The 12,102-nt window shown below is 50.6% G+C and overlaps 1 protein-coding gene across 3 annotated transcripts in view; it reads right to left on the bottom strand.

The window, feature by feature from the left end:
• The window catches only part of ECE1 (endothelin converting enzyme 1), a 127,143-nt gene that overhangs the window by 27,215 nt on the left and 87,826 nt on the right, over positions 1 to 12,102 (bottom strand). For all 3 annotated transcript variants that reach the window (XM_034957437.3, XM_063594212.1, XM_003814395.6), the window contains exons 9-10: positions 3,700 to 3,842; positions 1,466 to 1,580 (exon numbers count right to left, since the gene is read on the bottom strand). In XM_034957437.3, the coding sequence (XP_034813328.1) occupies positions 1,466 to 1,580; positions 3,700 to 3,842 (258 nt within the window). The remainder of the gene's footprint in view (positions 1 to 1,465; positions 1,581 to 3,699; positions 3,843 to 12,102) is intronic.

The following is a 12,102-nucleotide window of genomic DNA, read 5'->3' as shown; positions in this document are numbered from 1 at the left end:
GCTTTCTTGCTGGGTGACTATGAAAGTCCCTTCACCTCCCTGAGCCTCAGTTTCCTCATCTGTAACCTGGGAAGGTGAGAGAATATGTGGGTGTATGTTCCACACACAGAACCATCTTTGGAACCATCATCCTGGGTCCTGATCAAATCTCTCTGTAGGAAGTCCCCTGGGAGGCCAAATTCTGCAGGGAACAGAATCCTGGCTTTGGCCCCATCTCTAACCCAGGGCCAGTCCAAGGTAGATGCAGGAGGAGCAGGAAGGCAAGTTGGCCAGGCAGGGCAGCCAACCCACTGCTCCCGCTTTGTCCTCTGCAGGGCAGTATGCTTCTTGTGGCCAAGGTCTGGTGGTGCCCTTGGAAGTGCCTCTGGTTAGAAATGGGGCTTGTTCCCAGCTACCCTCTCCCTCAGTCCCCTTCCTGCCAGAGGTAGGTTTGCATGGGGATGGGAGAGAGGACGTGTAGGATGCATTCCAGGGCTCGAAGCAGGAGCCCACATCCTGCCATTCTCTGCCAATCCTCATCTGGATTGGACTCTGGGAAGGGCTGCAGGAGTGGGGTCCAGCTGGAGTCAGCTCTGCCTCCTCTCTGGGGAGGATTGTTGGGGTCTTGCTAGCTGCTGTCTGGGTTGGGGAAGCTGTGCCAGGTGAGCTTGGCACACCAGCCTCTACTGCTCTGTAGCTGGGGCCTCTTCCAGCCACTCTCTGGGGCCCGAGCGTGATGTATCCCATCAGCACATACGAGAACTGGTCATTTCCTATCAACTCCCTCAGCCGGTGTAGGCTCTCGGGGTACAGACCCCAGCTCACCTGTCTCAGTATTCCCGTACTGGGCTTAGAGCCTGGCACGCGATGGCAGGAGTTCAATGAGTAACCATTAGTCGGCTGCATGAGTGAGAGGGTGACAGCCACTTCCTTGGGGAGAAGGTGGAAGTGGCTGTGGAACTTTCCACTGGGGGTAGGTTCCCCTGTGAGAGGGCAGGGAAGGTCCCGAAGCCTCTGGAAGAATGGACCCTCAGGGCTCCTGGCAGGGGCATTTAACGGCAGGTAGAGCCCACCTGGCCTGGGGTTTCCCAGACTACAAACTGGGAGGAAAATAATAACACTGAACAGTCGCGTGGTGCTTCTGAGAACCAGGTGCTGTTCTGTGTTTTACGTTTCCGGGGAATAAGTAATACTATTGGTGGTCCCCTGTGCAAAGTGGGGCCAATAACAGTACCCACCTCACAGGCACTGTGAGGACCACGAGTTGTTCAAGGGGAGCATCTATCATCACTACTGGCAACTACTTTTTGCTATAAATTGGCTGAGTGGCTAGGACTCCTCTTTACCCTTTACTTGGCATAAGCACTCCTTCCGGAAGCTTCTACCCACCCCCAGCTGGCTGAGGTCCCTTCCTGTGCTCCCACAGACACCTTGGCATAAAGTAGGCGCTCAGCCCATATTCAGGCATACGCAGTCGCAGGCTCACCTTCTTGGTCCCGTACATGACTTCCATGAACTTCTCATCGGCGTCCTGAAAGCGCTGGTCAAGGAAGGAGCTTGTTTTCCGCACCAGGTTCCAGATCATGTAGTTGTTGAGCAGGCTGCGGGGAGAGGAGGCCAGAGAGGCTCAGGGACACCTAGGCAGGGAGGATTGCGGCCCTTCCCCTGCTGGCCCCTAGGGGGCTCTCAAACTTGGCCTGTGACCCCAGGCCCCTTCCAGCCTGCGGGGGCTTGGTGGGTTACTGCTCTCTAAGCACGTGCAATGTAAGCTCTTCAAGGGAAAAGCCTGGGTCTTCTACCATAGGAAACGCTTCAGTGTTTAGTGCAGTCACTTGTATACCACAGGTGCTCAATAAATGCTTGTTGCCTAGCTGCTCTGTGTCTGGAAGCTATGAAGCCCCAGCATGGAGACCCACCCCAACGGTGTATGCTACAGGGCTGGGCTGGAGAAGGTGACTACCACTTCTACAGCTTGGAGGTGCCCCAGCCAGAAGGCCAGAGAGGCTAAGAATAGCAGGGGCAGGAAAAGAAGCTCAGCCCAGCCAGGCCAAGCTTTCCATGATGACAGCTCCTACTGCCCCACCTGCAGGGCACAGGGAACCTATCTGTAGCTGTTGCCACCGTTGCCAAGAAGTCACCTTGAGACTGTAGTGAACATCTAACCTCTAATCAGAATCAACCAAAATGCCTGACAATGAGAAGGAGGAAGTAAAGAACTGTATTTGTACACGACGGAGTACTATGCAACCATGAAATATGATGTTTGCAGAGGTTTTGAGATGACAAGGGGGGAAATGTTCAGGATACAGGTCAAGGGAAAAGGGGACTAGACATTTAGTCATGATAATGGGAAAAAAAGACCACATATTAGAAAACCCATCTCTCTTTCCCTCCTCTCTCCTGCCCTCCCCCATGCTTTCTCTCTACATATGCACACACACACACACCACAAGATCAACAGGAGTCATTTAAAATTTTTTCAGAGCCTGGTGAGGTGGCTCACACCTGTAATCTTAGCATTTTGAGAGGCCAAGGTGGGAGGACTGCCTGAGACCAGGAGTTTGAGACCAGCCTGGGCAACACAGTGAGACCCCATCTCATTAAAAAAATTTTAACAAGTAAGTTTGGGGAGTTAGGAAAAAAATAAGTTAAATACGATAAATTTTTTTCCCTATTTTTTTGGTAGTTTTCAAAAATTTTTTTAAAAATTGTAAGTATTGCCGGGTGTGGTGGCTTATGCCTGTAATCCTAGCTCTTTGGGAGGCTGAGGCAGGCAGATCAACTGAGGTCAGGAGTTGGGGACCAGCCTGGCAAACATGGTGAAACCCCATCTCTACTAAAAATACAAACACTAGCCGGTGTGGTGGCAGGCGCCTATAATCCCAGCTGTTTGGGAGGCTGAGGCAGGAGAATCATTTAAACCTGGGAGGCAGAGGTTGCAGTGAGTTGAGATCGCGCCACTGCACTCCAGCCTGGGTGACAGAGTGAGACTCCATCTCAAAAAAAAAAAAAAAGAAAAGAAAAGAAAGAAAATCGTAAGTATTAACTAAAAATAATAGCCAACATTTACTGAGTCCCAGTATATGCTAGGCACTCTATTAAATCACCTCATATGGATTGTTTCACTGGATTCTCACAACAGCCCTAAATGGTAGGTGCTAGGTTTTTTTGTTTGAGACAGGGTTTTACTCTGTCTCCCACGCTGGAGTGCAACAGTGCAATCACAGCTCACTACAACCTCTGCCTCCTGAGCTCAAGAGATCCTTCCACTTCAGCCTCCCTCTCAAGGAGCTGGGTGACAGGCACGCGACACCATGTCTGGCTAATTTTTTATTTTTTGTAGAGACACTGTCTCGCCATGTTGCCCAGGCTGGTCTCAAACGCAGGGACTCAAGGGATCCTCCTGCCTCTGTCTCCCAAAAGTCCCGCAATTACGGGCGTTCATGCCCGGCCACAGGTGATATTTGTATCACCATTTTATGAAGAAGGAGAATGAACTTAAGAAAGGTTAAGAAATTTGCCCAAGACTACAAAGCTGGTAGTTTGAAAGAGGCTGGGATTTAAACCTGTGCCTGTAACCAGGATGTCCTGCTGCCTCTCGTAAAAGCCCGCCCAGGTCCCACTCTCCTGAGTCAGATTGTCATCCCCACCCCTGCCCACCTGCCCAAGAAGAGGGCTGTCTGTGAGAGGCGTGCCCCAGGCCACTGGGGGTCCCCTTACCATTTGTCGGTGGTGTTGATGAGAGTGGAGACCTGCTCAAGGTATTCCTTGTCATAGACCACAATAGGCTCGGATTCATTGATCTCCACGGGGTAGAAGATGGTGTTGAGAAAAGGTAACCAGTTGATGGCGGGTGCCAAGGTCTGCAAGGGAAAAGGACAATGTGACCCTGTGGGGCTGCTCCTCCTCATAGCCCAGGGCTCTAGGACGGGCTTCTACAGGAAGCAAAGGAAAGAGCTTGGGCTTGGCGCCATCTGACAGCGCACCTGGCAGAGAGTCAAGCGGAGCCTGGCGGGCTTTTATCAGAGATGCTGTAGGTAGAATTCTAAGGAGTCCAACACCAAAATTTAACTTGAAATGGAATGAGGATGCAATGAGAAGATGCAGCAGCTGCCGCTACCATTCAGCAAGCGTCTCCTGTGTGCCAGGAGCCGTGGCAAATGATTGATGCATATGATTCCAACTGGTCCTCACGCGAGTCCAACCAGTAGGTACTATTATCCCTGCTTCATGGATGAGGAGACTGAGCTTCAGACAGGCCTGAAACAGTTGAGCTTGTAGACTCTGCAGCCAAACTGCCTGGGCTCATCTTCTAGCTCTCTTCCTTGCTAGCTGTGTAACCCTGGGTAAGTTAACGCACCCTTCTGGGCCTCAGTATCTTGTCTGCGAAGTGGGGATCACCATAATAACAGAACCCACTTCACTGGGTTATTTGTGAGGACTGAACAAGCTTATGCTGTTTGTTCTATTCAACATGGGCTTCTGTAAGTAGCATCCGTGAGCTTCTACATGATTGGTAAATTCAGGATGACAGCAGCATAACGTGTGAGCTGCATTGGTCCGAAGGTGATATTTCTCAGGCATGGGATCGGGAAGGGTTGAACATTAACCTTCAGCAAGAAAGGAAAAGCCCTCAGCTCAGCTGATGCACACAGCAGGCTGGTCAGCTCTACTTTTTTTTTTTTTTTTTTTTTTTGAGACGGAGTCTCACTCTCTCGTCCAGGCTGGAGTGCGGTGGTGCCATCTTGGCTCACTGTAACCTCTGCCTCCAGGGTTCAAGTGATTCTCCTGTTTCAGCTTCCCGAGTAGCTGGGATTACAACAGGCACCCACCACCATGCCCGCTTAATTTTTGTATTTTTAGTAGAGACGGGGTTTTGCCATCTTGGCCAGGCTGGTCTTGAACTCCTGACCTCAAGTGACCCGCCTGCCTCAGCCTCCCAAAGTGCTGGGATTGTAGGCATGAGCTACTGCACCCAGCCTGGTCTGCTCTATTTTAAGATGACTGAAAATGAGCCCTCGCGCCTGGGGCTTCCTCTCCTCACAGAGGTTCCTTCCAGCCCTGTAACTCTCAGCCTCCAGCAGGTTGCACTTTCTCTGTGACCCTAAAGGCGCTTGTTCAAAGCTCTCTTTTTCTTTTTTTTTTTTTTTGAGATGGAATCTTGCTGTCATGTCCAGGCTGGAGTGCAGTGGCGTGATCTCAGCTCACTGCAACCTCCGCCTCCCGGGTTCAAGCGATTCTCCTGCCTCAGCCTCCCTAGTAGCTGGGATTACAGGTGTGAGCCACCACTCCTGGCTAATTTTTGTACTTTTAGTAGAGACAGGGTTTCACCATGTTGGTCAGGCTGGTCTCGAACTCCTGACCTCATGATCTGCCTGCCTCGGCCTCCCAAAAGGCTGGGATTAACAGCACTTTGAGCCACCCCACCTGGCCAGAGCTCCCTGTCTTATCTGCAGGATCTTGGTGTCCACAGCTAGCATTTCCCAGCTGGCGCTTTCCCCACGGCAGCCTCCAGCCATGCTGAGGTACTCCTCAAGGTTCTAATTATTGTTTTGTTAGGATTCTGATTACAAAGTTGCACAACTTAAAAAAAAATTGTGGTACACTTTGGAAGGCCGAGGCCAGTGGATCACCTGAGGTCAGGAGTTCAAGACCAGCCTGGACAACATGGTGAAACCCTGTCTCTACCAAAAATACAAAAATTAGCCGGGCGTGGTGGTACATGCCTGTAGTCCCAGCTACTCGGGAGGCTGAGGCAGGAGAATCGCTTGAACCAGGGAGGCGGAGGTTGCAGTGAGCCAAGATCACGCCACTGCACTCCAGCCTGGGCAACAGAGCGAGACTCCATCTCAAAAAAAAAAAAAAAGTTGTGGTAAAATACATATAACATAAAATTCACCATCTTCACCATGTTTAAGAGCACAGTTCAAGGACAGGCGCAGTGACTCATGCCTGTAATCCCAGCACTTTGGGAGACTGAGGTGGGTAGATCGCTTGAGCCCAGGAGTTCAAGACCAGCCTGGGCAACATGGTGACACCCCATCTTTACAAAAAAAATTTAAAAATTAGCTAGGCATGGAGGCCTGAGCCTGTAGTCCCAGGTGGGAGAATTGCTTGAGCCTGGGAGGTCGAGGCTGCAGTGAGCTGAAATCACATCACTACACTTCAGCCTGGTTGACAGAGTGAAACCCTGCCTCAGAAAAAAAAGAGCACAGTTCAGGGGCATTCAGTCCATTCACACTGCAGTGCTACCATCACCACCACTATCCAGCCACAGATTGCTTTTTTAAATTATTTATTTTGTTTTGAGACACAGTCTCACTCTGTCGCCCACGCTGGAGTGTAGTGGTGTGATCTCAGCTCATTGCAACCTCCGCCTCCCGGGTTCAAGCGATTCTCCTGTCCCAGCCTCCCAAGTAGCTGGGACTACAGGCACATGCCTGCCACCACCCTTGGCTAATTTTTTTTTTTTTTTAGTAGAGATGGGGTTTTACCATATTGGTCAGGCTGGTCTCAAACTCCTGACCTCTGGTGATCCACCCGTCTTGGCCTCCCAAAGTGAGGGGATTACAGGCGTGAGCCACTGCGTCTGGCCCCACAGATTTCATCTTGCAAATGTGAGACTCTACCCATCAGGCAATAACTTCCCACTGGCCCCAACCCTCACTCCTGGAAACTACCATTCTACTTTCTGTCTCTATGAACTTGACTATTCTAGGTACCTCATATAAGTAGAATCAGGCAGTATTTGTCCTTTTGTGATTGGCTTATTTTGCTTAGCACAGTATCCTCAAGTATAGTTGCATAACTTTTGTTCTGCTCTTGTTCTATTTTCCCCACACGTTCTGCTATTTTTAGTGTGCGATTTTATAGAACACAAGGTTTTTTGGAATTGCATATACTGCTACAGCAAAAATGCCTGTACATGTCGATCACTTAGATGGATATGTCTGGCATTTAGCAAGCAACTCATCAATATTGGCCATTACAATCTTTGCTCAAGGTCTCCCATGTACGTTCCTGGGCCTGTCCAATTCCAAATTCTCTTTTGTTTTCTTGAAAAAGGACAAAATGCAAGACAAAGGAGGTGAGAGAGGCTCCACATATGGCCTTCACATGGAAAAATCAATCAATAAAGTAAAATTGATCTGTAATGTAAGACCAGTCTATAGCCTGTTGGTAAATACTGATGACACCCTCTGTGAGAGAGGTAGCCATAAACCCCCGCTTAACAGATGCTGAGGCCGGGCGCGGTGGCTCACGCCTGTAACCCCAGCACTTTGGGAGGCCGAGGCGGGCAGATCACGAGGTCAGGAAATGGAGACCATCCTGACTAAGAGGGTGAAACCCCATCTCTACTAAAAATACAAAAAATTAGCCGGGCATTATGGTGGACGCCTGTAGTCCCAGCTACTCGGGAGGCTGAGGCAGGAGAATGGCATGAACCCGGGAGGCAGAGCTTGCAGTGAGCGGAGATCGCGCCACTGCACTCCAGCCTGGGCGACAGAGCGAGACTCGGTCTCAAAAAAAAAAAAGAGATGCTGAATTTGCAGATGGGGTAAGGTGACTTTCCTGAGGTCACATAGTTAACTAGCCACTGTGGAGGTCTAAAACCCAGGTTCACTCATCTCTTTGGGTTTAAAAGGGCAACTCAGCTGCTGGGGAACAAGGACCTCAAAGGACAGGTGAATTTGTGAGGAGGGCAGGTCCTGAAGGCAGTGGCGTGCTGGTAAACAGTTAACAACTGCGCCGGGCACGGTGGCTCATGCCTGTAAATCCCAGCACTTTGGGAGGCCAAGACAGGAGAATCACCTGAGTCCAGGAGTTCAAGACCAGCCTGGCCAACATGATGAAACCCTATCTCTGCTAAAAGTATAAAAAAATTAGCCAGGCGTGGTGGTGCACGCCTGTAATCCCAGCTACTTGGGAGGCTGAGGCATGAGAATCACTTGAGCCTGGGAGGCGGAGGCTGCAGTGAGCCAAGATCATGCCACTGCACTCCAGCCTGGGCAACAGGGCGAAGCTCTGTCTCAAAACAAAAACAAAAACAAAACAGTTAACAACTGGCTCTCAGTTTCTGGGTAACTCTTCCCACCGTGGCTGATGGTAAAATACCTGCGGAGCTGGTAAGAGATGTGCGCAGCAGACTTGGGGGCCAGGGGGCTCCAGTGCATCCCTGCCAGCTAGGTGAGCTGGGAAGAGCCACTTGGGCTAAGAATGAGCTAAGAATGAGCAGACCTGGATCAGCATCCCCAGGAGGAACCAGCTCTGGGACCTCCAGCCTTTTTCTGTTCTTTCTCCAAAAAGGGGAAAACAGCCTCTCCTCCCAGAGCTGATAGATCTGTGCCTCTTATACCTGCTTGCCCAATAACCCTGAGTTTCTTTTCTCTTTACCTTGTCCTCTCTGCCCTCCTCCTGGTAGGAGGCCCTCAGGCAGGTAACCTCTGAGGCTAATCTTTAACATTTCTGTGACTACAAAAACTGGAGCTGTGCTTGTGAGATCCTCAAATAGGGTTCCACCATTAGAGCCACCTGACTGCATGACCTGCTGGCAAAGGCCTTGGGAAAATTGACAAGTTTACAAACTGTCAGTGTTTGCACAGTGGACGAAAGCTCCATAAACTGCAGACAACTGGAACTCTCTGATCAAGGTACAGATATAAGACGGTGAGAAATCCCTGTGTACTCTTCAACACAACCCTGGCCCTTTAGGGAAAGCAGGTGTTCTGTGCAGGGAAGTTCCCGTGACTGTCAGATAAGATGTGTTGAATACCAGGATTTTCACATTTTCCATCCTGGCTGCTTTAGTGAACTCCTATCTTAAACACATGTGCCTAGCTCCATCTCCATGGAGACGGCTGTTTTAACTGACTAGGACATTCCACTTGTGACTCACACCCTCTGGGGCACACCAGTGAGCTCCATTTTCCACACCTGCAGCCAAGGAGTACTGTGGGTCACAAACCAACCAATTCAAATAGGTTTGAAACTGGGAGAGAAGAGAAGAATGCTTCTGAGCTTCATCTCAGCTGGAGAAATGGGGTAGAAAATGGGGCTCAGGCCCAAACAGCCTTTGGCGTGAGTGTCCTAGAAAGGAAGGGGAAGGTCCTCAGGCCCCCAGAAGTAATGGAAGACTGTCTGATTCACAGCTCTGAGTTCAGACTCTGCTGGGGACTAGCCTGGAAGCATTCTGTACCCCAGCAGGGCTAGCCTAGAACCACACTGTGAAACCTGGTGTGCTTTTCCCTAAGTTACCTGGAGTATGGGAAGAAAACCCCATTTCCAGACACCAGGGAACAAGACATTCTCTGTCCCAGAGTAGAATGAATCAAATTGATTTAGTGCTGGGTTCCTGGGTGACATCGCTAATAACAAAGGAATAGTAACAATAATGATGAATATAATATGTTATGCTTGTACTGGGTTGTGCAAATGAGTTTACTGAATGAAATCTCATCCTTTACCTCAACTTATTCTCCAACAACCCTGTGTGGCAGGCCAGGAAGAGATTCTTACTTAGAACACAGGCTTCAGGGGGCCAGGACTTCTTTATTATTTTATTTTATTTTATTTTTTTGAGACGGAGTCTCGCTCTGTCACCCAAGCTGGAGTGCAGTGGTGTGATCTTGGCTCAATGCAACCTCCGCCTCCTGGGTTCAAGTGATTCTCCTGCCTCAGCCTACCGAGTAGCTGGGACTACTGGCGCACACCACCAGACCCGGCTAATTTTTGTATTTTTAGTAGAGACGGGGTTTTACCATATTGGTCAGGCTGGTCTTGAACTCCTGACCTCAGGTGATCCACCTGCCTCGGCCTCCCAAAGTGCTGGAATTACAGGCCTGAGCCACCATGCCCGGCCAGGACGTCTTTAAATGTCAGACATAATTTTAAAAATATGCATATATACCCATTTATTCTGGGAGATAGTCCATGGTTTTTGATCTGTTCTCAAAGGACTCTGTGACTTAAAGTTAAGAACCACAGGCCGGGCGCGGTGGCTCACGCCTGTAATCCCAGCACTTTGGGAGGCTGAGGCGGGCAACTCACAAAGACAGGAGATCGAGATCATCCTGGCTAACACGATGAAACCCAGTCTCTACTAAAAATACAAAAAAATTAGCCGGGCGTGGTGGCGGGTGCCTGTAGTCCCAGCTACTCGGGAGGCTGAGGCGGGAGAATGGCGTGAACCCGGGAGGCGGAGCTGGCAGAGAGCCAAGATGGCGCCACTGCACTCCAGCCTGGGCGAGAGCGCGAGACTCTGTCTCAAATTAAAAAAAAAAAAAAGAACCACAGGCCAGGTGCGGTGGCTCATGCCTGTAATCCCAGCACTTTGGGACGCCGAGGCGGGTGGATTACGAGGTCAGGAGTTCGAGACCAGCCTGACCAACATGGTGAAACCCCGACTCTACTAAAAATACAAAAATTAGCCGGGCGTGGTGGTGCCTGCCTGTAATTCCAGCTACTCAGGAGGCTGAGGCAGGAGAATCGCTTGAACCTGGGAGGCAGAGGTTGCAGTAAGCTGAGATCATGCCACTGCACTCCATCCTGGGCGACAGAGCAAGACTTTGTCTCAAAAAAAAAAAAAAAAAAAAAAAGAGGAACCACAGTCCCTTGTGAGGGCAAGGGCTATGTCTCATTTGTGTTCTGGCACACAGCTGGGGTGAGTGAACGAGCCAAGCCCATTTTACAAGGAAGGCAGCCAAATTCACATTAGAATTTAATCAGAAATATCTGTAAAAACTCGAGAGAATCCATATATTTCCTAAAGATCTTAATTGAACTTTGGGTACTTAGAACACAGAGGCTGTTTGGCCAGGCGTGGTGGCTCATGCTTATAATCCCAGCACTTACAGCTCCAAGGGGCTTACAGTCCTCTGAATCTAAGCCCAGGGCTTGTGTACTACAAGCTGCTGAGTCTGCTAAACTCCCCCCACCTTGGCAGCTGTGCAGCTGGGAGGGAGGAAAAGCCTTTCTTCCTCTGCTTGGAAGAAGAGAGCAGAAGCAGTGGTGATAGGATGCCTGGGGGGAACCTGGTGGCCATGCTGGGCTGATGTGCTCAGGGCTCCTGTGCCTTCTCCGCTATTCCTGGCACAGACAGTTGGCATCATGGCCACGGTAGGGGGCTGAGGCACTGCGGGGGCCCCTCAGGCTGAGAAATGGGCTGGAACAAACCAAATTATAATGCACAAACAACATCACCCTCAGCCTCCTGGCCTCAGAGCAGGAAAAGAGTGCCAGATGGTATCTAACAGCAGCTGTTGATCTCCATCCTGGTCTGAGCAGCACCACTGAGCCTCAGGCCAGTTTCTCTGGGAGCTGAAGGGCAGCCAGCACCAGCAGGAGGCCAGGCTCCCCTGACCCTGATCGTGGGCCCTAGCACGGCCTGCATCTCCGCCTGGGACACCCAGTTGGCCTGGAAATGCTCATTCATCGTTAGACTCACCTTCCCTGACTTCTCCCCACCCCTGGCTCCCAGGGCCCGCTGCTTTTGCCCAAAGCACTCAGCAATGAGACAGGGTTGTTTCTAGCTGGTGTCCCCCACTAGCCAGGAAGCACATGAAGCGCAAGGTCCCAAGACGGACCCATATACACCTGTCAGCTGGAGGAGGGTAAAGGGCAGGGACCTAGTGTTCTTCCTGAAAGTAGAAGGAATGGACAACAGGTCAAATTTGGCTGGTCACAAGGTAAGGAAGGAGGGAGATGACACTCTGCGGGAGCCCCTCCTCAGCAGAGAAGCAAGGCCTGGCCACGCATTCCTGGGTGATGTCAAGAAATGGCAAGATTGGTGGTGGCCATTCTGCTGATCCCTCTGCAATGCCAGCTGATGCTCTGGAACTCTGGACCCTCAAGAACCAAGCAGCCACCAGAGGGCAGCCTTTGGCAGAGGCTGAGCCCTTGGACGTTGGGCTTCTCCAATGGGTGACAGAGAGCATCACAGATCTAACGCCCTGTTGTACAGTGAGCCAATCTGTGGCTGGCTCCTCTGCCACTTAGGAGCCTCCGGACCTTGATCTGGCTCAGAAAAGGGAAAAGTAATGACAGAATCCACACCATGCATTTATTAAGTGCTCACTGTAACCAAGTTCGATGTGCTTGGTGCTGGAGAGACTGGAAAGGCGCTGT

Source organism: Pan paniscus, chromosome 1 (assembly GCF_029289425.2).
Source record: "Pan paniscus chromosome 1, NHGRI_mPanPan1-v2.0_pri, whole genome shotgun sequence".
Lineage (NCBI taxonomy): Eukaryota > Metazoa > Chordata > Mammalia > Primates > Hominidae > Pan > Pan paniscus.
The sequence above is the reverse complement of the archived record's forward strand: the minus strand, read 5'-3'. Positions and strand labels throughout refer to the sequence as shown.